Source organism: Canis lupus, chromosome 32 (assembly GCF_048164855.1).
Source record: "Canis lupus baileyi chromosome 32, mCanLup2.hap1, whole genome shotgun sequence".
NCBI classification, from domain to species: domain Eukaryota; kingdom Metazoa; phylum Chordata; class Mammalia; order Carnivora; family Canidae; genus Canis; species Canis lupus.
In genome coordinates, this window is record NC_132869.1 from 35,293,687 (window position 1) to 35,321,055 (window position 27,369).

At 40.5% G+C, this 27,369-nt stretch overlaps 1 protein-coding gene across 8 annotated transcripts in view; it reads left to right on the forward strand.

Annotated features, from left to right (window-relative positions):
- MAP2K5 (mitogen-activated protein kinase kinase 5) overlaps window positions 1-27,369 on the forward strand; it is a 255,259-nt gene that overhangs the window by 192,411 nt on the left and 35,479 nt on the right. For 5 of the 8 annotated variants that reach the window (XM_072809327.1, XM_072809328.1, XM_072809326.1 and 2 more), the window contains 2 exons: window positions 21,559-21,620; window positions 24,629-24,674. In XM_072809327.1, coding sequence (XP_072665428.1) covers window positions 21,559-21,620; window positions 24,629-24,674 — 108 coding nt within the window. The remainder of the gene's footprint in view (window positions 1-21,558; window positions 21,621-24,628; window positions 24,675-27,369) is intronic. The other 3 variants (XM_072809330.1, XM_072809331.1, XM_072809329.1) reach the window with 1 other exon arrangement.

The window sequence follows — 27,369 nt, forward strand, 5'->3', positions numbered from 1 at the left end:
GGTGGGGAGGACAATAGCGTTTAACTTCAACAGTTTGTTTTTCTTTATAGCATTTCTTCCTCAGTTGAGAGAAAAATATGACTTAGACATTTCTTCCCACTTATTCAAAAGATATAGTAAAATATCTTCTTTATGGAAACATGGGAAATTCACATTGTATTTAGTAAAACAAACATAAATTGATCTTAAAACTGAGCTCTGTTCAGCGATGAGTATTAGGAAAGAATTGGCCAGATGACTTGCCTTATGCAAAGGGCATCATGGCTTTTAAGAAAGAAAGGATGGCAGGGGCTGGGGGAGGTGTTAATTACTGTGCTTGTCCCATATTTGTCGGATTTCTCATTGCCGTGGTACAGTGTTTATCAAAGGGTGGTCTCAGGACTAACTGCATTAGATTCTTGGACCCAGATCACTGAATTAAACTCTCAAGGGATGGAACCCAGGAATCTACATTTTACCAGTTTCCCAGGTAACTCTCTGACATTCAGATTTGAGAACCTCTTCTGTAATGTCTTTCAGGGCAAAATCTGCCCTTTTAGATCCCAGAGGGCTGTGAGCCCTCTATATTCATTTGTACCTGACTTTCAGGGCTTCTCTTCCTGCATGAATATAACCAGCTAGGATTTGGGCCATGTTACTCCTTGGGTATGAGATATACCCCGTTTTGAAATGTGTATCCAATGATGGTATATACAGTTTCCGATAGAGAAAAGTCAGATCAAAAAGTACCACCTGTGGGCAGCCCTGGTGGCACAGCGGTAGAGCGCTGCCTGCATGCAGCCCGGGGTGTGATCCTGGAGACCTGGGATCGAGTCCCATGTTGGGCTCCCTGCGTGGAACCTGCTCTCCCTCTGCCTGTGTCTCTGCCTCTCTCTCTCTCTCTCTCTCTCTCATGAATAAATATATAAAATCTTTAAAAAAAAAAAAAAAGTGCCACCGTAAGGGAGCTTAGTTCAAACAGGATGGGTATATTCAGAGTCATAGATAAAATGGCTAAGTAAAGCCCAGTATTACATACTTCATTATTATGTGGATGCCTCTTGACCTCCTGGCATGGCCTAGTAAACAATGAAAAAACAATAAAACAAGACCAGGTGGGCAGGAGCCAGCCCTAAAGTGGCCAGAGGTGAATGTCAGAGCCAGTGTGGGAGTCAGGAAGTGGAATTGTGGAACAGAGCTACCAGATGTCCAAACAGAAGACACCAAAAGTTAAACATAAGTAACAATCACGAATATGAAATTTGGACTACAGATCAGGAACTGAAAGGATAGTCAAGGTAACAAGAGAATCAAGCTCCAATCAGAAATCAGGACAATCCAGTTTAATTTTGGTATGCAGAGTTCATCTGGCTTAGAGCTGGCTAACTCAGGATATGAGTGATATCTTAATACCATCAATGCCTCGACTTGCTTCTCTCAAAAGAACTTCTTATTTTAAAACTGTTACATAATCAGGCCCTCTCCAAGCCCTGAATACCTGTGATATGAAGTACTCGATTAGTTATTACGTGATGAGTTTCTATGTATGCCATGATGCCTTAGCCATCTGATATCTTTGGGGAATAAGATAGCTCCTGTTGTCTAGATAACTGAGATTTACCACTTTAAGCTCTTGACATCAATGAGAAATTTTCATTTTTGGAAAGAAGTGTTTCTAAAATGCATCTGCTCTTGGTAGCCTGTTGACAGTGTATAATGAGTATCATTTAACCTTTCCTTGATGACTCAGGTCCTTGTTTTGAACATGATACCAAACTAAACTTTGATGTATTGATGCCCTCTAGGGCAATAAAACTGTGGACTTACCTTATTCTTTCACTGAATTTTACCAACCCTTTTGTCTGTATTTGGCCTTGGCACTCAATGATACGCTTGGGCCTCTTGAGGTGTACAAAGCCATTTGTCCCCAGGCTAAATTGCCCTTACATGGCTGTGCTGCTCTTTTTTTTTTTTTTTAAAAGATTTTATTTATTTATTCATGAGAGACACACACAGAGAAAGAGAAAGGTAGAGGCACAGGCAGAAGGAGAAGGAGGCTCCATGCAGGGAGCCTGACATGGGACTCCATCCAGGGTCTCCAGGATCCCGCCCTGGGCTGAAGGCGGCACTAAACCGCCGAGCCACCTGGGCTGCCCTGGCTGTGCTGCTCTGCTTGGTGCTTTCCTGTGTTCTCTCTTGTGATCATCTCTGGTTTCTTTGGTTATTTCATTCTTGACAGTGATTCCCTGCTGCCGCACTGATCTAACCATCTGTGTTCGGTCTTTGCTCTCCTAATAGTGACCCTAGCAAAACTAGCAGGTACCAAATGAAATCAGAAATCCAAGTGGTAAAAAGAAAAAAGAAAAGAAAAGAAAAAGAAATCCAAGTGGTATGTGTAAGGTCAAAGCTCATCTGAGAAGGAAGATAGAGACTTGTACCTCTCTTTAATGAAGTAAGATGGGTAGGCTTGTTTGCATTCATTGAGCAGATAGTTATCAAAAGTTCCAGCTATTTGATAGCCCAAGTTGAGCAAGGCACAGTGAGGACAGGCTACAAGCCTAGAGAGAATTTAGGCTTCCACTCAAGGCACCTAGGCCGACTGCAGCCTAGGTGTGTAAGTCAAAGTAGAAAGGCAGGAGCACAGTCCCACATCCTGAGCCACTACAGTGTTTTAGGACTCAGGAAGCTACATAGCCATCTAACACTCTCCCAAACACCTAGGGTCCCAGCATGGCTGGCAACAAAGGATTGACCACAAGGGTATTGTGGCAGGTGGGGATACACCAGTGATTTCTGAGTCACCAAATCCCAGGCTGGCTGGAGTCAACTAGTAGAGGCCATCAGTGGATTAAGGTGCTAGGAATTGCAAAGATGGAAGTGAGAACCTCACCCTTGAGCCTACCCCTAAGTCATTCACAGCCTTAGAAAACATATGGAATTCATATTCACAGAAATGAATAGTATGGCTTGGTGTAGAGGGCATCTATCCAACCCAGGGACAGGAGGGTTTGTCTGGGGGTGATTAGGAAAGATCCTTCAGGATAGGTGGCATTTAAGCTAGGTCTTAAAGGATGACTAGGAGCTTCTCAGATCAGGAAAGGAAAAAAGTTAATGTCAAGCAGAAGGGTTTGAATCCTTCTTGTGAGTCATTTTTAAGTTCACAGATGTGTTTCAGAATATTCAGATTGTCTAAAATATGACAACCAGAAAAATGAATTATTACTCTCAGCATATATATATTTCAATCATATGCCTAAAAATAAATTCCTATCTAACATTTGTAGGTGCTCAGCAAGACAGCAAACCCCTGATTTAGACTTCTATTTATTCACTTTACTAGTAAAAAGTGAATTCTTTTTAAGTCGTGCTTATACCTGATCAGTAATATCCTCTACATGAAAGTGTTGATTTCTTAGAACTACAAGGCCAACAGACACATGAAAAGATGTTCAGCATCCCTAATCATCAGGGAAATGCAAATCAAAACCACAACCAGCTATCACCTTACACCTGTCAGAATGGCTAGCATCAAGAAGACAAGAATTAACAAGTATTGGTCAGGATATAGAGAAAAGGGAACCTTCATGTACTCTTGGTGGGAACGTAAATTGGTGTAGCCACTGTGGAAAACAGTATGGAGGTTCTTCAAAAATTTTTAAATAGAAATACCATATGATCCAGTAATTTTACTACTGCATATTTACCCAAAGAAGACACTAATTTGAAAAGATATGTGCACCCCTGTGCTCATTACAGCATTATTTATTATAGTCAAGATATGAAAGAACTCAAGTGTCCATTGATAGATGAGTAGGTAAAGGAGATGCATGTTTACACACACAGGGAAATGTTACTCCACCATTAAAAAAGAATAAGATCTTGCCATTTGTGACAACACGGATGAACCTAGTGGGTATCATGCTAAGTGAAATGTCATGCAGTGAGAGACAAATACTATATGATTTCACTTATATGTAGACTGTAAAAAAAGAACAAAACAAATAAATAAAAGCAGAAACAGGCTCATTGATAGAACAAACTGGTGGTTGCCAGAGGGTACAGGGTTGGGGGGGTGCAAAATGGGTGAAAAGCAGTGAGAGGTACAGACCTCTAGTTATGGAATGAGTAAGTCATGGGGATGAAAGCTATGGCATAGAGAATATATTCAGTGGTACTGTGATTGCATTGTATGGTGATAGATGATTAGCTACACTTGAGGTGAGCATAGCATAACATAGAGTTGTCAAATCACTGTGATGTACATATGAAACTAATGTAACATTGTGTATCAACTATACACAAAAAATTTTGAAAGAACTACAAGATTTGTTAAGTTCTAAAATTTATATTCTGATAAAGAAGCACAAACTTTTAGTGGTCAGTAGTGGGCTATAACTGGGCCAGGTGTGTAGACAAACAATAGACTTGATTGTTGAAGGTGCTAGTTGAATAATTCTGAGATGCACTGATTGTTCTTTCCTGCCATGAACAGAAAGGAAAAAAGATTTGGTCTTAGGAATGTCATAGCATAGCACTCCATGTAGAACATCTGAGTGGGTCTACTGGAGAGTTTATCTCTTCTGCTTACTCCAAGAAGACTTTCTGAAGAAGATGAATGCAAAGAAAGCTTTGATAGAGGACAGTAGCATAGACAGAGTATGAATACCAAATGGATAGCTGGTCAGGGAGCCAGGGGGACCATGGGGTAGAAAACAGAATGAAAAGTCACAAATATAGGTGTGTAAAATACACACACACACACACACATATGTATAAATGCTATGAGACAACAAATAAATCCCAAGGGAAATTAGAAAATACTTTGAGATGAGCAAAAATGGAAACCCAACATACCAGAACTCATAGGATGCAGCAAAAACAATGTTCAGAGGGAAATTTTTAGCTGTAAGTGCCTGCATTAAAAAGGAAGAAATAACCTAACCTTCTACTAGAAGAAACTAGAAAAAGAACAGCAAACTATACTCAAGCAAGCAGAAGGAAGGTAATAATAAAATTTAGAATGGAAATAAAATAGAGAACAGAAGAACAACAAAGGAAATCAATGAAACCAGAAATTGGTTCTTTGAAAAGATCAGCAAAATTGACAAATCTTTATCTAGACTGACCAAAAAGAGAAAGAAAGAAGACTCAAATGTCTGAAATTAGGAATGAAAGCAGGCTCCTTACTGCCAACCTTACAGAATTAAAAAGGATTCTCAGGAAATGACATGAACAGTCATATGCTGGCAAATTGGATAACCTGGGTGAAATGGACAAATTCCTAGGAAACCACAAACTACCAATACAGACTCAAGAAATACGGAACCTGAATAGACTTAAAACAAGTAAATAAAAAATTTTTTAAATCTTCCCACAAAAGAAAGCTCAGGACCATTTAGTTTCACTGGTGAATTCTACCAAATGTTTAAAGAAGATTTAATACAAATCCTTCTCAAACTCTTCCAAAAAATAGAAGAGAAAGAAATACTTCCTAACTTCTTCTATGGAGCCAGTAGTATCCTGATACCAAAGCCAAACAGACCTCACAAAAAAACTATAGACTAATTTCTCTTATCAATATAGATGCAAAAAATGCTCAAGAAAATACCCACAAACTGAATCAAGCAGCATATAAAATTACACATATATACCAGGTGGGATTTATCCCAGAAATGCAAAGTTGGCCCAGTGAAAATCAGTCAATATAATACACCATATTAGTAGAATAAAAAACAAAAATCCCATGATCACCTCAGTAGACACAGAAGAAGCATTTAACAAAAATCTACCACCCTTTCTTGATTAAAAAAAGAAACCACTCAACAAAGTTTCAAGAGAAAGGGACTTCAACAACCTGATAAACATCTACTAAATCCCCACAGCTAACATCATACTTTATGGTAAGAGACTAAAAGCTGCCCCCTCTATCTAAGATCAGGAAAAGACAAGGATGCTTATTTACTCTCACCACTTCTATTTGACTTTGTACTAGAGATTCTACACAGGGAAATTAGTCAAGAAAAAGAAAAAGCATCCAGGTTGAAGAGGAAGAAGTAAAACTATTTATAGATGACATGATATTATATATAGAAGACACTAGAAAAACACAGAACTGTTGATAGATGAGTTCAGCAGGGTTGTAGGACACAAGAATAACACACAAAAATCAATTTTTTTTTTTAGATTTATTTATTTGACAGAGCATGTGTGTGCATGCGTGCATGTAAGTAGGAAGAGGGGCAGGAGGAGAGAATCTTCAAGCAGACTGCCTTCTGAGCATGGAACCCAATGCAGGGCTTGATCTCATGACCCATGAAATCATGACCTGAGACAAAACCAAGGGTCGGATGCTCAACCAAGTGAGCCACCCAGGCACTCTTAGTCCAAAATGAAATTAAAACAATTCAAGTTATCAAAAGAATCAAAAAGAATGACTTAGGAAGAAATGTGACAAAAGCAGAAAACTACAAAATATTATTGAAAGAAATTCAAGACCTAAATAAATGGACAGACATCCCGTGTTCAGGGAATGGAAGACTTAATATTGTTAAGATGGCAGTACTCCCTAAATTGATGTACAGATTCAGTGCAGTCTCTGTCAAAATCCCAGTGAGCTCTTGCAGAAATGGATGAGCTGATCCCAAAATGCATAGGGAAACGCACAGAACTTAGAAGGGCCAAAACAATCTCAGAAGAAAAAGAGAGTGGAGAATTCATACTTCCTGACTTCAAAACTACAAAATTACATAATCAAGGTAGTATGGTGCTGCCATAAGGACAGACATATGGAATAGAATTGAGAGTCCAGAGAGAAACCCATATATCCATGCTCAATTATTTTCCAGCAAGGATGCCAAGACCATTCAATGATGAAAGAATCACTTTTTCAACAAATGATGTTAGGACAGTTGGATATCCACATACAAAAGCATGAATTTGGACCCCTACTGATCACATCATACATAAAAATTAATTCAAAAAAGTCAGAAGCCTAAATGTAAGAGCTAAAACTATGAAACTCCTGTAAGGAAACATAGATGTAAATTTTCATGACCATGATTTAGGTCACAGTTTCTGAGCTATGACACCCAAGAGCATAAGCAAGGAAAAAAAGTTGTACTTCATCAAAATGCAAAATGTTTGTGTGTCAGAGGACACCATCAAGAAAGTGGAATCACTACAACAATGCCAGGGCTCCGGGTCAATAGACAGAGTGGTGGCCAACCATAGCTCTAAAAGAGAGACCTTTGTGCCCATTGTAGGACGTTGGGGAGGTAATGTCTTTTCCTGTAAGGTCTGTGGCTAGGAAAGGGGGCTTGAGAAGAAGGCCACAGTGGGGATGGGGAAGGAAGATGGAAACAAAGTGACCAGCGGAGTGATAGGCAAGAACTGGAGGAAGTGGGGGTGGGGGTGGAGGAGGTGCTGCCAAGAGGCCCCGCCGGGGGTCATCCATGATGAGTAAAAGTAAAGCTGAAGATAGGAACAGACTCTTGCCAATAATAATAATAATAATAATAATAAATAGATAGCCTATCATTGCAAATCTCCATTTATAAGAAGTCTGTGCCTTCAGTGAGTACTTATGACTCTGTTTAACCATAAATTTTAATGAAGATTAAAAAGAGCCTGTACTGTTTACTTGGCTGCTAGACTGGCATATGCATATCATTACAGGAGCATTAAAAAGAGTCTTTATGAGGAGTGCCTGGATGGCTCAGTTAAGCATCCAGCTCTTGATCGCAGCTGAAGTCTTAATTTCAGTCATGAGTTAGGGACCCACATTGGGCTCCACTCTGGGCTTGGAGCCTACTTAAAAAAAAAAAAAAAAAGAGTCCTTATAAATAGGGAGTCATCCACCCCACTAAACACCTGAATTCACAAGAACCCTTCACTTAGATGAGGCTCCTCTAATACTTTCTAGAAATGCCAGCAAATATGTCCAGTGCTGGAAGAAAATAGCGTTTAATGCTGCCGCCTACTTGTCAGAAGAGGGTGGAGGTTAATCACGCAGCTACCTAGACACTTGGACATGTACTGGGCAAACCAAGAGGCACCTAATAATATCTCTGTTCTAGCAGAGGGTGACACATGAAGAAGGGGATGAAAAGATTGAAAATGGGGGGGGGGGGGGTGCCTGGGTGGCTCAGTCACTTAAGCGTCAGCCTTTGGTTCCGGTCATAATCTTAGGGTCCTGGGATCAAGCCCCACATCGGGCTCCTTCTCCCTGTGTGTGCGTGCGCGCGCGCTCTCTCTCTCTCAAATAAATAAGTAAATAAGATCTTTTTAAAATTTTAAAAAGATTTAAAAAAATTAAAAAATAATAAAATAAAATAAAATAAAATAAAATAAAATAAAATAAAATAAAATAAAATAAAATAAAAAGATTGAGAATGGGGAAAGGGGGAAGAAAGGAGGGAAGAGCCTGCTTTGAAAGCACATTATTAAAAATGCTTTTTGAAAAGCTTTTTTGCTCTGCCTTGTTTCTCTTTATCACTCCACCTCCATGGAATTATCTTTTTAAAAATACAGATCTCAAGGTAATATCTATAAGGCAATATCTGTCTATAAGGTAATATCTAAACTTCTTAGCACAGCATTTGAGACTCTCACCCATATTTTTTTCAGCCTCACTTTGGCTCAGCCAGTGACCTTCAGAGTTGCCCCATGCTCTCACACCTGTGGTGACACCCCTCCCCCTGCTGGGAATGACCTCCTCCTGCTATTCATTTCGTCCATCTAAGCATCATCCAAAGTCCAGCTCAAAAGTCATCTCCTCTTTGAAGCTGTCCCTGTTACCTTCCCACCTCTTCCATCGTACCATGCTCCTGCCCAATGCTAGGCAGCATTCAGCATAGCATTGGTTACAAAAACTTTATCACGGTTTTTATTACACAAAATCAAATTAAGTTCATGAGTTTTTCTGCCAGTAGATCACGAAGTCATCCAGCACAGGGATTTATTTATCCCAACACCTGGTAGAGATAATGACTCAAGAAGGAGCTCAGTAAATGCTCCTTGGAGTAAATTAAATACAGATTTTTCTGGCAAAGCTTGTCCTACACAAAACAGAATGTGGTCTAAGTTTGTCTTTTCTTCTGAGGTCCATTCTATCTAGCAGAGAAGGGCCTGTGTCCCATAACAGCAGCTAAGAACAGAGGCCATCATAGAGAAACTCATTTCTGTCTTTTTTTCTTTGAAAAAGTTTTTATTAAAATTATAATTTACATAACATAAAATTCACCCTTTAAAAGTATACAACTCAGTTCCAGAACATTTCCATTACTCAAAAAGAAACCCAGTACCTGTTAGCAGTCACTCATAATTCCTCCGTCCTTTCCAATCCCTGGCAGCCACTAATTAATCTACTTTCTATCCCTATGGATTTCCCTATTGTGGATATTTCATATAAATTGGACCATATAATACCTGGTTTTTGTATGTTTGGTTTCTTTGATTTAACATAATGATTTCAGGGTACTTCCATGTTGTAGCCATTCTTCAGTATTTCATTCCTATTTATGGCCAAGTAATGTACCATTGTATGGAAACACTACATTCTGTTTATCAGTTGATGAACATTGGGCTGTTTCTGCTTTCTGGCTCTTATGAATAATGATGAACATTATGTGTAAGTTTTTATGTGGATACACACACACACACACACACCCGTAGGAGTGGAATTGCTGGTTGGTATGAAAATTCTGTTTAATTTTTTTATGAACTTCCAAACTGTATTTCAGAGCAACTGCACAATGTTACATTCCCGTCAGCAGTTTATGAGGTTTCTCAGAGATACCAGAAGCCCCTACAGAGTTCAGTGTGGCTGCAGCGCTTACCAAAATACTAAGAGATGAGACAAGGGCCACATTTCAGAGGATCTTTACACACCGTGCCTGAAGGCATTTTCAGGAGCAGGGCACTGAAAGTTTTAAATGGGATCAACAGAACCAGATTTGTGTTTCAGAAAAATCACTTACAGAGTTGTGGAAGATGTTTGGGAAGGACAATTAGGAAGCTATAGGTCTGATCACAGATTATGAGGGCTTTAATTAGCCTGTGTATGTTTGAAGAGTAGTCAGGAGATAAAATAAACGGACTTTGGTGAGTAATTGGAGATATAGGGGAAAGTAGAGAGGTGGGGTCAGGGATGAAGCACTTGGCTTGGGCGGTCAGGCCCTCACTGACATGGGTCTCACAGAGAGACAGGCATGTTCGCAGGAAAAAGATGATTAGCATTCTGTTCATAAGACAGTTCTGCATACCTCATTCAAAACTGTGTTATTAATTCCTGTTCCAGACCCAATTATATGTAATTTATCAACTAGACTCTTAAGTTCCTAGGCTTTTCATTTCTGTCTCTGTACTGCTGCATCTAATGTGGAGTAGTCATTTACAAATACTTGTTGATGAAATGTGTGCATAATTATAAGAACTTACTACTTGTGTTTTCAAGACTTCAGAAAAACAAATCCAAAAAGTAGAGTATATGATGAGAAGGTACCTAGCTAATTTATATGGTCCTTTATCAAAATTCAGAAATCTAGGCTTAACTTCTGTGGCTTACAGATGTTACCCTAAGGAATCATGTTGCTTTTCCATAACATTCCATTTTACAGATGAGGAAACTGAGTGACAGTCAGAGGGTATGGCTCTTTCCACTTACTACCTTATAACTGACCTTGATGGGAGCAAAAAGTGACAGCTGAACATTCTGGCATCAGAAGGAGAGATTATTTTAAAAGCTACAAAAGAAAACAACGTAGAAAGCACTGTAGCCATGCCCCAAGGGCATAGATCTATTGCAGCACAGTTCAGTTTTGTTGTCTATGAGAATGACTCCGGGTCTTTAAGAAAAAATTGAATTCTATTCTGCATATCTGTTTAAATTGGCAGGAAGGAGGTTGGCTGCTTTTAGAAAGATTTATATATATAAAAAGTTTGGCTCTTAAACCTTTTGTTGTCTTAAAAAATCCATTCTTGGGGAATCACTCATTCCCAGGCAGGTCACTGGGAAACTAACTGAGAAACTACTGGACTCTGAACATAGCAGGTGCTCTCTGGGGGCAGAGGGTGGGTGGGGAGGTGGAATGATTGCCTAAGGAAAACTGCTCTGGAATTCAAAAAAGTAGTATTAAGGGATCCCTGGGTGGCGCAGCGGTTTGGCGCCTGCCTTTGGCCCAGGGCGCGATCCTGGAGACCCAGGATCAAATCCCACGTCAGGCTCCCGGTGCATGGAGCCTGCTTCTCCCTCTGCCTGTGTCTCTGCCTCTCTCTCTCTCACTGTGTGCCTATCATAAATAAATAAAAAAATTAAAAAAAAAAAAAAAAGTAGTATTAACCAACCCCAGAAGAAATAATATCCCTTTTTTTTTTTTTTTTTTTTGCCTGGGGACTTTGCCATAATTCTGGCTCCTGAAATTAGTAAAAACTAAAAGGAACATGCCCATCTCTCCTGCTCCCAGTATCCAAAGGCTGGCCTGTTCCTTTCATGACACAAAACCGCAGGCAGTTTATAGTGAGACAGGACTCGCTGGCCTGAGCTCTCCGATGACCTGTACTGGCCCGAGCTTCTAACCGCAGTGGCTAGCACTCTATCGACTCAAATACATGGGTGTTGATACACAATTCCATGATGCTTGTAACTTGTATGAGTTAATGATGGAGGCATTAGAAACTTGGTAAGTTAATACAAATGGATACACAATAGTCTTGCCCTCCAGTGATATCGTTAACTAGACCGGTGTCCCATAGTGTTGGGAATATATAATTGGGACCCTGAAAACTGATACTCCTCTTTTATGTAAGCCAACCTTTAGAAATCTAATACCTCCTTTGAAAAGTCCAGTATATTTAAATTAATGCAGTTTGGCTGGTTTGAAGATTGAAAATAGGTTAGCATTAAGGCCATGATTCCTTTAGTAATTACTTTTTCTGTTGGTAATAACTGTTTCTTTAGAAATGACATTAACATTCTACCAAAACACAGCAGTAATCCAAAAGTTAATGTTCTGTTCATTTATAATTATATTTAATTCATATTTATGAGTTGTCGGGAGGGAGGAGAAGGAAAGTGAGTTTAAAAAATGTAACAGAAGAAACAAGTTAAAAGCAGGATTTTTCCTGAGAGTCTGAAGGATATACAAAGTCATTTAAGTGGGAAAAAAATAATTTTTAAATACACAGTTATATAAATTCAGATTCTATTAGCTGATGCTGAAGAAAAGTCTGTGTTTTTATTATTTCTTAGTGGCATTGAGTGAATTCAGTGAGTAAATTTTCTCCATTTCTTCTTTTTTACTAACCAAAATATTAGCATAAGTATCCCTGTGATTTAGATTTCAGTAAGTGAATTAGATTTGGGTTTTGTTTATTTTTTTAACCAGGAAAAAATCTGCATCTTTAGGCAGTCATTGGACAAGTAGCTTTGTGTTGTTTTCTTTGAATTGTCCATGAAGCCTGATGTATTATTAATGAATTAATTTCTTGTTGGTGGAGGCCTATGAATAGCGTTCTGTGAATGGGCAGTTGCCTGGTGGGGCCAATTTTGGCTGCTGTCATTTAACATGTGTTGCTCTATTGTGAAGTCTTACCCAGCCGTAGGACAATGCTCATTTAATCCACCATGATGGGACCTACACACCCTGAGCCCAACTTGGATGCCAGGGTCAGTTACCCCGCAGCTCGGGCTGGGGCACTGCTCCGCCTCACTGCCGAGCTGCTCTAATCATTTTGCCTGCCGTTCATTTTCCCTAAACCAGGGAAAAACGCATATGCGAACAGTGCAAATGTTCTCAAAAGAGATTCCAAACTGGTCGGCTGGGGTGTTGCCTCCATTCCAGAACGGAGGCAGCGTTCCAGGGAGTATAAGTTCCTTCCTTCCTCCTGGAAATGGAAGCGTCTGGACCCACGAGATCCCTGATGTTCTGAGGTCCAGAGTAGCAGATGGCATTATGATTTTCCAAATCCTGATGAACATTCTAACTGAACTTGTTCATTTCACAGTATGTAGTTCTATTTTTTTTTCACTTCCTCCCCCTTCTTCCCTCCCTGTCTCCCTCTCTTTGTTCCTCTCATATTGACTAATTTTAAACTGATGCGCTATCTTCTTCACCCAGCTTTAAATTCTCTTCTCTCGGGTTTATTGTTTGGAACCAGGTAAAGCACAGTTTCACATATAATTTTCAGCCTTTGAGTCACAGTTCACATAGCCTTTGAATTTGCTTATAAAAATATGTAAGCAAATACCACCAGCACTCCTGCACTATGCAGCCCCTGGAAGTTCTGTTTGTCCCCTTATCCATAGCTCGCAGTGCAGGTGGCAAATGGCAGTAATTATTTTAACTAACAGTCGAGTGAACATCAGGAGGACCTACAGTGTGATGATGTGGTCTTTGGATTTCAGTGAGTTCTCAGAGTCTGCTTTGATAGTGTTATGGCTTGTTGATTTTTCAGGACACGGACCTGCCATGTTCTTGCCCTTGAACAGTGTATGCATGTAGTCCAGATCTCTCAGTGTTAACCCCTTACCTGTGAAAAGAGGAAGAGTATTTCTTTTCATTTCTGAATCCGTGAAGGGTGATTATTCGCCCCAAGATTTTTCCCCTCTCGTTTTTGTTTAATATAGTTTAGGATCTACCTTTAATCTAAGATCGCTTTTAATCAGCACTTCTGCAGATAGAACCCGGTAAAGTGCGTGTAGGAACATTATAATTTAAGTCCTGGATCAAACATGTGTAGCTGGACTTTTCCTGAGGAAAAAAAAAAATTGACCTTACCAGCCTATGAAATTCAAACACTATATAGGGACAAGGTAAAACCACAGGTAGGAATTGCTGAATAATTACCTTTAGACCAGCCTGAGCAGGAGGCTTCCCACGAGGGTGAGCTCATTTAATGGTTCCTAAAACTCAATCTTGTGGATGTCAATGGTCATGCTTGATTATTTGCAGCAGTGTTTTATGGAAAAGCAATGGAAATGCATTGGGAGGCTCCAGAGAGGACAATAACGGGTTTTGCTTTTGTAAATGCGGTCCCTTTGGTATGAGACAGGCATGTTTTTGCTGTTCCGCCTATGCCATGGAAAACGGAGGTAGATGTAGATGTTAGTGTGAGTGTCCAAGTGTGTGTGTGAACATGTGTGTGTGTACTATTCATATGGACACCCCTAAACAATGCTGTGACCTATAATGTATGACCAACAAGTGACCTAAAATAAAAAGAAAAAAAACGTGTTTTAGCTTCAGAGAAAAAAGCAACTATAAATAGGGTTTCAAAGATTAATCCACGTTCCAGTTCTCTACCTCTTTTCAAGGAATTTAATAAAACCCCAAAATCTTTGCCATAGGTTTAGAAAATCTCTAAGTGAATATAGATCTTTAAGTGACAGAAAAATTGTAGACTAAATGAAGGGTCAGTTATGCTATTAATGACAAGTTTTTTTTTCTCTTGTCTTTTACCTCAATACCGAAGAACTTCTACAACATGTTTAGGAGGAAGAACCAAATAGGAAAAATCTTTATAATCTCAAGTCTCAATTATCTACAGACAGATTCCTTTAGACCTTTTCATTTATATTTGTGTTTTTTTATAAGCCATCTGGTTGTGATGTTCACTTGGCTAACAGCTGGTTCTCCCTTGATTTAAGGGTTTATAGGTCAGGAGGGTGTTTAAGTGGCAAAAATTCCAGCCTTTTGCCCCTTGTCCTGGGTCCTTCTGAGACAAGTTAAATGAGCTGCTACTGTCAGCCCAGGCCCAGTGGACAGAACTTCACACCAAAATGCCCACACATGTAATTTGTCACATCTGGCAACCCAGAGCATGAGGTGACCCAGTGTGGAAATTGAATCATCTTTCACTCTCTCTGCTCGGGACTTGATGTGGAGTGGGATAAGTAAAGGAGGGCTTTCTGATCTCCAGCTGAGGAGGGGCAGAGGCTTTTTTTCTGATAACGTGCATCTGCAAGCCTTCCTAAATTCACAGCCTTATTACCAGCCCCGTCCCACCTAACACCCAAAGATTGTGATTTCACAATGTACAGTTCTGTGTGCATTGTGAAATCAAAAATACACATAATGTCAAAATACCAATCACTCCTTCAAGAGTGGCCACATTTTTAAGTGAGTATCTTTAATAAACATTGTGTAAACATGTACAATTCCAGTGTGTAATTATGATTCACTTATATCTGAAGCTGGGCTGTCTCTGGCTGACCTGGAGCACCTGTCCATCGAGTTCCCACCTTTCTCTCTCTGACAAGATGTGACTGTCTTCTCCCCACCTGTTCCACCCCCACTACAGTCTATTAGAGCAGCAAATTACAGATACAAACACCGAGGACCTTCAAAATACTAAAACTAAGCTAATTTCTCAAAATCTACCATTGGTTACATTTTGGACAGATACATTTTTGGTTTGTAGATGAATTTCTGTGGAGATCCTTAAAGGTGAAGGTGCAGTTTTATTGTGGGGTTTTTTTTTTTTCTCTTTTTTCAGACAAACCAGGTTTCCTCCTCAGTCGAGAGATAGGTTCTGTGGAATCTGCATCTGTCTCCTAAAAATGCGATTTTAAGGCAGTGAACAATTGAGAATCAAAAACCAATTTGGGATCTGTCAAGGCAAAATGCTTTTGTGCCTGACATGAAGCCACTGGAATTACAAACAACCTTTGATCCCAACGCTGAGGACAAATGTGGAACAGTCTAAGACAGTTGTGGGGATTAATGTGAATCCCAGGGTGTAGGAACAGAAATCGTGGGCCGGGCCAAAGGAACATTAGGCTCAAATTAGAAAATTTATTCTTAAAATGTTAGTACATTAACTCAAAACTGATCAAACTCTAGGTGAGTCTCTGATTTTAACTACCTGTTGATGTGATGGCTTGACACCATGAAATCTGGAAATAGGCTATTAAAAAATGTTAGAAGGCTTGCCATATTCTATGTAACTTGCCAGGCTAGTTTAATCTAACCACATCACAACTGACCTGAGAATTTGCCAGTGTGCCCAACATCTTAAGATTTTTGAGAAGACACCTGTCATCTTTCATTTACCGCAAGTATAAAATCTTCGTTTGAAGGACTGTTTTGCACAAAGAGAAGGGAATAAGACATGGATGAAAATGTTCAAGGTCCCTTCCCCACCCAGGTGTTCTCTGGAGGTGAGGAAGGAAGAAGGTGGGAGAGCAAAGAAGATCCTTTACAGCCCTCCAGACTCATGCTCTGTCCTCTGTCACTCTCCTTTATGAACTCATGTGTACCAGCCGAACTTGGTGCCACCCAGTACAGCCCAAATGCCCAGCTCTTACTTGGCCATTCCCTCCATCTTGCAGGGCTATTTATTAGGGGTACACATCTTGTCCCCCTCGAGAGTACACAAATTCTTTAAGGTGATAGATTAAATATCAGTCATCCCACAATGCCAGGCTCAGAGCCTTTGACATGTTAGGTGATCAAGAAAATTATTGAACAAACCAATAAATAAGTAATGAATGACTATCATTTTATGTCTATGCCCTTTCAATGTTTCAGTTAACTACCATATCCTTGTCAGGCTTCATTATTATCTGTAATTAGGAATTAAAAGCAAAAATTAAATCATCAGGTATATTTTTTTAGGCAAAGTTTCCTTAACTTTTTTCCATTGAGTAGTTATGCCAGCCTTTCCCTTTACACAAAGCTAAGCTCTGCCAAGAATCTGGACCTCATCAGAGTTTTTAAAAATAGCTCCTTACCTTTTTCCCTTTAAACTTTCTATTTCAACATCATTTGAGATTCGTATGCAGTTGTAAGAAAGAATATGGAGAGGGGCACCTGGGTGGCTCTGTCGGTTAAATGTCTGGCTCTTGATGTAGGCTCAGGCCATGATCTCAGGGTCATGAGATCGAGACCCGTGTCAGGCTCCATGACTGGGCATGGAGTCTGCTTAAGATTCTCTCTCTCCCTCTCTAAAAAATAATGATAATAATAATTTTTTTAAAATAATAATATGGAGAGAGCCTGTTTAGCTTTTACTCAATTTCCCCCAATGTTAATAGCTCATAAGCATAGTACAATACCACAACCAGGAAACTGACATTGATACAATCCACCGAATTCAGATTCTACCCATTTTCCATGCACTCATGCATGTGTGCGCATGTGTGGGTACTTGCATAAACGTTGTCATGGATCTTTCCAAAGCCAAAAAACATCATGGTTTAAAACAAAAAAAACTATGCCTTTGGGGCACCTGTGTGACCCAGTGGTTGAGCATCTGCCTTTGGCTCAGGTCGTGATCCCAAGGTCCTGGGAACGAATCCTGCATCAGGCTCCCCACAGGGAGCCTGCTTCTCCTTCTGCCTCTGTCTCTCATGAATAAATAAAATCTTAAAAAAAAAAAAAAAACGATGCCTTTGAAATAATGATCTCTCTTTTAAGAAAGTGTGATTTCAAAAGCATTTACCTCATTTGTATTTTCCTGTATTTGGAGTATCCAGCCTATGTGCCTGCTCTCAAGGTCACAAAGTGTGCTTATTGGCATAGTCAGTCTGCAAGTGAACTAGCAGCAGCGGCGATTGAAATCAGACCTCCTTCTTCCTCCCCACCCCCCACTCTCTGAGTGTGTTGGTGTACACACACACACACACACACACACACACACTCAGATTTTCTGCTGCTTGCCTTTTTTATGCCTGAGTACCTTGCTGACAAGTGCTAATAACAAAATACCCAGAGAGAGTCCAGTTGAAGTTAGCATACATTAAACATTCTGAACTTGTCCTTTTGCTCATAGATTGTGCATAATTAATAATTAAACAGTTTCGGTTGTAATGGGTTGACCTTCCTGAACTGTTCATTATTCACAAGGCAAAGGCATCACTCAAACTTTTTTCCCATTGTCCTTCGCTGTTCTCCAGCATGCCACGTGCTTGTGTTCCAGTTGTTTAGCAAAAGAGGCTGACCAGGTAGTTACTGAAGCCTCTGAGACTCAGAGACTGTCCTCCTTGATGACCAGAATTGCTTACTGAAATGGTTTATGGCTGCTGTTTTTATATAACAGTGGCCGGCTCGATAACAAGATCCAGCTGGTGTCCCTTTAGCAGGACTCTAAAGTTGATTTGGGATCAGGATCTTGGGTTAAGGCTTCTGGTTAAGGTTGTGTCCACTGTTTCATTCCATACCTCTGTGCTTAGAAGTTCAACAGACAAGCATCCCCCCCAAAAAAGCCCTTAAGGTGAAGTATGGCACCCAGGGTCTTAAAAAAGAATGACTTTTATTAACAATTGAGAGTCGGTTTCAGCCAGTCCTGAGAGTTATTAGTGTAACCGCTTCTCCAATTCATGTTTATATTTTTGAAATGTATTTGTTCATCTTCCCTGAACCCATGTTTCACAGAGCACATTTTTGATAAGTAGCAGCAAGGACTTTACTAGTTCCCTGCTCTCCCTGGCATGGGTCTCCGGCTCCCTGTAACCTGGTGGTGACTGGATGTGCCCCTCTCCCTGGGAGCTGCAGGGAAACTGGGACAGCTCTGCGCTGAGCCTGCCTCCCTCCTTTGCACAGATTTGAATTAGATAATGAAATAGGCAGGTTCTCGGAGGTGTTTTACATGCTGCCCTAAACAAACTTCTGCTTTTACTTGCTTAAAAATGAGAAAAGTATATTTTAAAATCCTCCAATGTGGTGAGCACTGTCAGGTCTATTCATTTGCTTTCCTTTGGCGTGTTCCCAGCCTGCGTGCTTTTGTAGAGTGGGAGGCTCTCGGAGGACTCGGTTGCTCTCCCTCCACCCCCATGTGTGTGTGTGACATTCTGACCACCACCCCTCCCCCCACATCATGTGGTCTTCTGTATCTCAGAAAATTGTCTTTGAGGTATGCCAGAGACGTGAGTTTTAAAAGGAAAAGAAATATCTGGCATTATGCATGTGAGATTAGAATTTCCCCCCACATCTCTGATGAGTGATTCTGTCCAGGCACCCCTGAGATGAGATTCCACTCTCTGCGGTTCTGTAAAGTCGACTTGGGCTGGCATTTTCACAAGTGAAATAAATTATTCATGGGTACCACCCAGTGTTCCTTAGTTTTATATTATGAGGAACTTAACAGGCTACAATATCAGGTCTTAAATAAAATTAACTACCCATGCAAAGATGTCACATTTCCTCGTTTTGTTTCTCATCCATGTTAAAATGACATCTTCATCAAGTTGCCTAGTCTATAATTCATTAATTTACTCTTGGTATCATACTTTGAAATGAGGCCCACATTAGCATCATGTTTTATACTAGGATCTTTGTAGAAAACCGGTCCAGAATTTTAACCATCTTAGTAAATATTCAGCCACATTAAGGCAGTGGTAGGCTTTTATCTTCCCAACCATTGCACCGTAAATCAACCACTACTCAGACACTTCCAGTACTACGGCCTCCAAAAGAATGTCAGAAATGATGACATAGAGGACTAAATACCGGATCAGAGTCCATAGTTTTCGCACCTCAGACTCTGAACCATTTTTTTACTAATAGTTTTTGAGACACAGTGAAATGTCATTTCTTGAACTGGGCCTTGTAGAATCTCGCAGGCGCAGTGATATATATGGCTTTCCTCAAACAGGCCGGGCTGAAATTGATACCATGTTTTATTTTTGCTCTTCAAACTGATGGGACTTTTGTGACCGTTTTCTAGTACCTTTATCGAAGACTTGTCATGTGATTGCGCGCCTGCTTCTTCTGAGTGGACGACTTCATCAGCCCCCTGTTTTTCATGTCCTATGCAATGCCTGCATGTAATCCTTTGAACTTGGCAAGATTTTATTTCACTTCCATTTTCCTTTGTTTTCCTTTCTTCTTGGAAGCCTTTCCCTACTGATGAGTATTTTAAGTTTATGATTACTAATCTTCCCCTGCTCTGGATGAATAGAGTAAATTCAAAGAGGACAGATATGGAAAATCTAAGAATCATTTGGTTCACGTTCCGTTTCTTTTAACCTCTTTGGGATTTTGTTTTGTTTTGTTTTGTTTTGGCTGCTTTGACCCCTCCCCACGCCCCCAGTTCCTTTTGATTTAATTGTATTTTCCGGCAGTTTCCAATTGTTTGAATTGGAAACAAAGCCTTAATAAGAGTTCTAGTTAATTTTCTGTCTTGTAATTACCGATCTCATTTTTCTGATAATTGGCCACAGCAATTATATGTATATTTACTAATCACATAGGAGGCTGTGCAATTGTATCTATCTGCCACCATTGATAATGACACGCATATTGCAGAGGTGCTTTTATCATCTTCTTTTTTCCACTACATCAAAGCTATTTCCTCTCGTTCTCAATAATGAATACATGCATGCATTTGACACAGTTGTGTGCTAGAGAAATTGTTTGGCTCCCACCAAATGCTGCATGCTCTGAGTTTCTTGCCTGCAGCGCTGGAAGGTTGTATGTAATGATATATTGCTCATCCAAATGGCCAAAGCACTCCAAAGCACAGTGAGATTAAAATAAGTCATTCCTTTGTTAATTTAAATAGGTGCATGTATCATACTTTGCAGGGCACTTTGTGTAGGGATGTCAGAGAGGAAAAAAGCCGCCGAAAGGTATTTTTAATAGCAAATGAGAATAGATGGGAATGGAGTCATTTGCAGCTGCCTACTTTATGTGGCTCTCTTGTTCCAACTGTAGGTCTAATGAGATGACTGTTAAAGTACTCTGCAGTGTAATTTCATTACATCCTGAGCCGCTACACTATAAACACAGTGGCGCTCTCTGTCATTCTTGGAAAAACTCCTAAATTCTTAAAGCCTTCCTTTGCAAATGGTAATGGGGTTTGCTCCCTGTGTTACTCAGTGGTTGTCATTTGTGGCTGTGTTGTTTCCTGCTCTTTTGAGTGGCTCCTACCTCCATCCCAGTCCTGTCTGGTGGTCAAGGTAGGAGTTTTTTATTGTGTCCTTAATTCACTGCCTTTCTCATGTGACGAGTTTGCCCCTACTGGAAAATAGGCTAAAATTCCTTTTCAGGCAACAGCTTCCCCTATAAAAAGCCTTTCTATTAAAGTAAAACAAAAACAAAAACAAAAACACAACTAACCCAAATGATCCGGCAGGCAGTTAAGAGCAGTTGAATATACAAATAAATGTAAATAAAAAGGAAAGTGTAAATAAATAGCAAATCCAGTAAAAGAAACAAAGGTCAGCACAAGAATAATTTCACAGCTCTTTGTTAATTACAAGACCATTTGTGTGTTACTTAAATAATCATTAATTTCTCATTTACACTTTCGTACCTTCTTTCCTACCCCGTGGCTATCATTGTCCTTTTTTCACCTCCCCTGCCTCTTTGCTCTTGCGTTTCTCACCGATGTAAAAAAGTGTGTGGCTTGAAATTTGGCATTTTTAACGTAAACGTGTGGGAGAGGGTGTAGACAGTCTTCTTAATTGGCAGAGGCCTTATTTTCCGTTGCACATGGTGGTGAAGCCTTGTTACAGATTCATCTTTCTCCTGCTCCGGGGGGCGGGTGGGGTTGGCGGTGTGGGGGAGGCTGGGGGGAGCACATAGAGGAGAAAACAGGAATTGTTGTGACTTTTGGTGACTTGTTTTTCCTCCATCCCAGGATTCGCCCGTCCTTCCGGTTGGAGAGTTCTCCGAGCCATTTGTACATTTCATCACTCAGTGGTGAGCCCGTTTGCAAACATGCCAGGCCCTCAATGTAAATGATACATGCCATTAACTCTGCGGCTCCGCGAGACCTTCTGGCTCTCCCTGCCTCCTCTTGGAGACGGGAGGGACTTCGGGGGGCCTTGGGCAGATGGGGCAGCAAAGCTGAAGAAATTGTTTAAATTATGTAAACGTTATTTACACAAAGGGTCGTAAATGTACTTTAGAGGCTTTTTCCTGTTTTAATAAACTGCTGAGAATCAGGCTACTTCTTCAAGCACAGATACTGTGCTATCCGATTTTTTTATTCTTAAGAAATACGCAATTTTATAGCCCCTATTGAACAGACATATGAAGCTTATTTTTATTAATGTAACCTCAAGCTACCCATAAAACTGTCTGTCACTTAGTGGAAGCAGCCTAGTTTATTAATTCACCGGATTTTCAGTAAATAACTTTTATCCTTGGTTATATGTTAAACACAATACTGGGGTCCCCTTTCAGTGAATTTTGATGTTTGAAAGCCCATGCAAGCATGGTTCCATGAGGCCCACTTGAACCATTAAAGACCTGGAAGGAACCACAGGATTTCTATCAAAGGGGCCCTCATAGCCTCTGGGCAGCCCCTCATCACTTTACACCTGAGGAAACAGGCATTTTCCTGCCAACGGTTCTTGTCCAGCCCTCTGCCTTTCCCCACAGTAGAGTGAGGTTTCCCCTTGCACATCATCCACCTGCCTCTTCCCCATTCAGCAGCACCCGGGTGGCCTTAGAAACTCAGTGGCTCCAACCCACTGCCCTGCTTCTGCCCTCTGCCTCGCCCCAGCATGGAGAGAGACAGACAGAGGAAGAAATTGAGAGCATAGTAATGACCACCCCAAAGCAGGAGAAAGAACTAACCAGAAACTGTACTGGACGTTCTGGAACTTTCTCATAACTACCTCTCCATTCCTTCCCCTCATCCACCGAGTTCCATTTCATCAGCCCTTCAGAGTCATGTTCAGTAGTGGAAAATGAACCCTTCATTCCCGCGATGCCTCGAAATGGTGCTGCCGGGAGTCCTTGCTAAACCAAAACTGTTGTACGTTGTCCCCCTCCCCTCCCCCCTGCCATGATCCATCTGATGATTACGCTAAAGTGAAGCCAAGAAATATTCCTTAATATAAATGTCAAGCTTTATCACCTTTTTGACTAAGTGTAATATGTTACCTCTTAATAAAAATGTCTCATACGGTTTATATTCCATAGAAAAATATGTGAGGAAGAGATTTTTCCCCCCGACTTCGAACATTTTATTAACGCTGTTTCTATTTATTTAAAATACTTATATAATATTCTGTAGCTTTTAAAAACTATTTTTACCCTGCAGACATTTTATTTCCAAAGCATATCATGTTGGAAAAAAAGCACATATATCGGTTTAACACCCGAGTCCTGAGCTCATCAATAATATAGAGCCATTATCCAGAAATGTGTATTAATCTCTCTTAATTTCCTTTACATGGAATTCCTAGAAACACTCAGAAGCACATCATGGGAATGCCCTATTTTGAAATGCAGAAATTGAAAAATAAATGGTGCCATTCCTAAGCCGCCTGGAGCACTGATTTGGGCATCACCCGACCGGCAATGTGGGCTTTGTGACGGGACAGGACGGCTGTGCATCTCGCTGTGTGGCCTGAGAGCCGCTCGGGGGTGGGGCCAGTCCTGGGCAGACGGGGATGAGCAGAGAAGGCTTTGCCTTCCTTCTGTCCAAAAAATTAATCAGCTGCTATGTAAAAGTTTTATGGAGGCAGGGGGAGGGATAACCTGTGTTGAAATTTCCACAGATGTCAAGCCGAAACAGAAATGATAGTGGGTAATAGCCTTGTTTTCCCAAGAGATACAGCTACTTTGGAATGTCAGATTAGGACTGTTACCAACTCCACTGGCGAGACAGCTTGAATTACTTGCTAATGGATGCAGTATTTGAGAGGTGCATATGGTTATTTATAGGGAAGGCAAATGTCCTCGATGTCATTAATGGTTCATAACTACGGTTCTTATTTACCAAATGATCATTAAGTCTCTCTATTTAAAAAAAAATAAATACTGTCAGCAAATGCAGGGGATCATATGATGGGTTTTCCTGTTGCTTGTTAGAGGTTGCCTGATGTAAAGAAAAAGCATCCATATGATTTTGAAGTAATCGAAGAAGCAGCCTCTTTTCATGACTTCATCCCACAGACACTCTGGGTTTAGTACAAATACGGCCGCCAAAGAGTTACCCACAGTCACGTCAGTCCCACGTGTGAGTGTTTCATCATGTAGCTACGTACATGATACAGCTGTGGATGATACTTACTGTCTGTAAGACAAGAAATATTTTGTAAGGAATGTGGTTCTTTAAGCAGCTTAAACAAACAACTCCTCACAGCTGTTTAGTGCATATAGACTTGCATTGTAACCAGAATAAATAAAAGTTGAGATAATGTAACAGCCCATTTGTAACTTTGTAGCATTCTCTAGATTCCTGGCCTCTTTTATGTATTATTTGTCATTCAGAGTGATAATGAAGGAATAAGATATTTTCCTATTTGACCTGATAGTCATGTTTCTTTTCTTATTACCTTCTCCCAGTTACCAAAAAAGAAGTCTGTTGTTCCCTACATTTAAGTTTGAAATAAATTGAGAACTGAGTCAGGGAGACATATTGCTGCTTCCCCGCCACACACACATTTATTTCAAAAGTAGAATTAGGTAAATTTAAATCCATTCTTCATCTGTATTGCAAGAATAACTCTACCCCCCCCACACACACACACAAGAAAAAATCTTTGTGTTTCTGATTCATGAGATTTCCCCCAAAATCTGATTAATTAAAGGCCCAAATAAAAGACAGGGTATATATGCTAATACTTTGGCCAAGAATTGAATATGATGAATTTGAAAACATTCAGATTCCAGGGGAAACGGTCAAGGGTGGAAAGTATAGCACAGATTCCTAAGTGATACCGGTTAACAGTGGGGTTTCCTTCCTCTTACAGCATGCGAAAACAACCGAAAGAAAGACCAGCACCTGAGGACCTGATGGTAAGTACATTTTTTTAGTTACATTAGAATTCTCTAGTTATAGATCTGTGCTTAACATTCTGTTAAAAGTACCAGAATGGAATTTAAAACATCCACAGGCTTTAGAGAGGCAGCATTACTTACTCCATTTGGGGAGGTGTTTTTGAAGTTCATATCCTCAGACAGTAGTTTTTACTTTTTAAAAACCCACCACCGTTTTTGAAACTTAAAGCAGAACTCTCTTCCTTCGCCTCACACCCAAGGGTCACAAGTTAATCTGGGTTACTCCTTGTCCTCATTTGCTGTTACAGCCTCTCAGAATCCAGAGGATTGGTAACAGAAAAGCGAGTCAGCATATTAAGTTTTTAGCGCAGTCCTGCAGGAGAGTCTGAACGTGGCGTGGAGTCCTCTTGGATTCATGTAGAATGAAATTAGATTGGCTGCAAAAGATCAAGTTAATGTGAATCTTTGGTCTTTCCACAGAAAGAGACAACTATAAGGCTGCGGGTGCTGTGTTCTCAGCTCCAAGGCCGCTTTCTTTGATTGCAAATGACAGTTTTTAGTGGAGCAGGGAGAGGAACAGAGACGCTCCCTAGCAATTCCCAAATGGTCATTTATTTAGTGCAGATTGTTGATTTGACAATGCACAAGCTGTTAGACCGCTAGGATCGAGCATTAGTAAATAATAATTATCATCTGCTCTTTCTCATGTTTTGTGTATACCATTCCGTCTTTAGATTATTGCTCAGAGCACATTCCGGCCGATTTCCTTTCACCACTTTAAACAGTGAACATTTTACAGATACCAGTCCAGAGGTCTTCATCCGTTGTTTGCCATCCTAATCAACACCCTGAGTGCCCAGACTTCTTAAGTAGGATACAGATTTCATCCTAGAATATAAAATAACACTATGTTTCCCTTTCACATCATGAATGCTTTCCGGAAAGGTAGTTTTCTCCCTCTTGTTACCCCTGGAACAAATCTCCGTTTTCAGGGTAGTTTCAAGTTAAAGTTCACCCCTAAAACCTCTGCAATTCACAACTGTGCAGTTTTCATGTCTAGAATACACTGATCTTTCAGCGACGGCGTCTCTTTGATGGTTGGGAAATTCTTGCAGTTAGTCACATTTGAGAAAACTTGGAACAGGTTCTAGAGATGGAGACCCATTTACCTTGTACATTATTATGCTATGGCTGGATAGCTTAGCTATTAAAACAAAGGAATAGGGTTTCATAAAATAGATATGTTTGTAAATGCATGTCTCAGTGCTATGATGAGTTGGCCACTTATAAATAAAACACTCCAGATCTCACGTACACTCATAAATGCATACGGATGTATGTCTTCTTGGTAAGGAGCACAACTCCAGGGTGGCAGGTCATAAAGACAAAGCTAAAGGGTGAGTACTTTCAGTGCCTTAGAAGGAAGTGTATGTAAGGGTGTGTGTGTGTGTGTGTGTGTATGTGTGTGTGGAGAGAAACAAGCAATACATATTTTGATATCTCTCTTTATAACTGTACACCCTGGTGTGTGCTGTCCCACATTTTTAATTAATAAATATCAATAAATCAGTGAAAAAACAGTGAAAAATTTAGTCACAGGAAGCACTATCCTATACGTAATTTAACATTTTTAGTACTGCTCCCAGTTGGATTTAAATGAACATATTCCTTAGGTACAGCACCAGTGAGGCACCCTGGCTTAGAAAGAGCTTGGTGAGGAGGCGGAAAACTTGGAACGAATGTGAGGCTCCTGCGGTCAAGAGGGTTGGGTGCTGCCTGCCTCTGACTGTAATATTGAACCAAATAGGGGAAGGGAAGGAAAGTGAGTTTTACCTGACTTGGGGTACCTGAGTCACATCCTTGGATCCCAGTCTTTGTGTTTTCCAGCATATTAATGGCTTTAATTTTTCCTTTTCCCTCTCCGTCCACAACCTATTTGATGGTGCTCCCATCTGGAAGCTGAGAGCATCCTCTGGAATGCATGAACTGTGGAGGACATTTGTCACTGTGGGTGGGGGTCTGCCTTTCATAAAAAGAGCAGTTTATCTCCCAGACACGGTAACACCAGGTAGCAGGGTACTGACATGGTCAGTACTTTTGGGCGTACCGCTTGGGCCGCATCAGCTGTGGGAGGCCTGGAGATTGTCCAAACCAAAGGGAGAAAATCAGAGATGGGACCAGGTGGAAATGCTGAGAGTTACAGATGCGTCACTGAGGACCTCTGGTGTGGCTGTGACCTCAGTGAACACATTGGGTCCTGCCTAAGTAAACCAGAGTGCAGGGAGGGGTGGGCCATGCACACAATGGGCATGCAGGCAGTTTTTATCTGGTGGGGTTACCTTATATCCAGAATACCCCAGTCATAAAAACCATCATCTTTCCAATTTTTGACCATGTAAGTCTTAAAGATGAAGTGTAAAGCTCAAGTTTAGACTCCTGAGGCCACTAAAATCCCAGTAGTAGGACTCATCTAGGTGTTTGGCTATTTAATTCTACTTTTTATGGTTGTTCCAAAGATAGTTACCAATTTTTCTCTTTTTTAAAACAGATTTTATTTATTCATGAGACACACACACACACACACACACACACACACACAGAGGCAGAGACAGAGGCTGAAGGAGAAGCAGGCTCCCTGCAAGGAGCCCGATGTGGGACTCGATCCCAGATCCGGGGATCATGCCCTGGGCCAAAGGCAGACCTTCAACTGCTG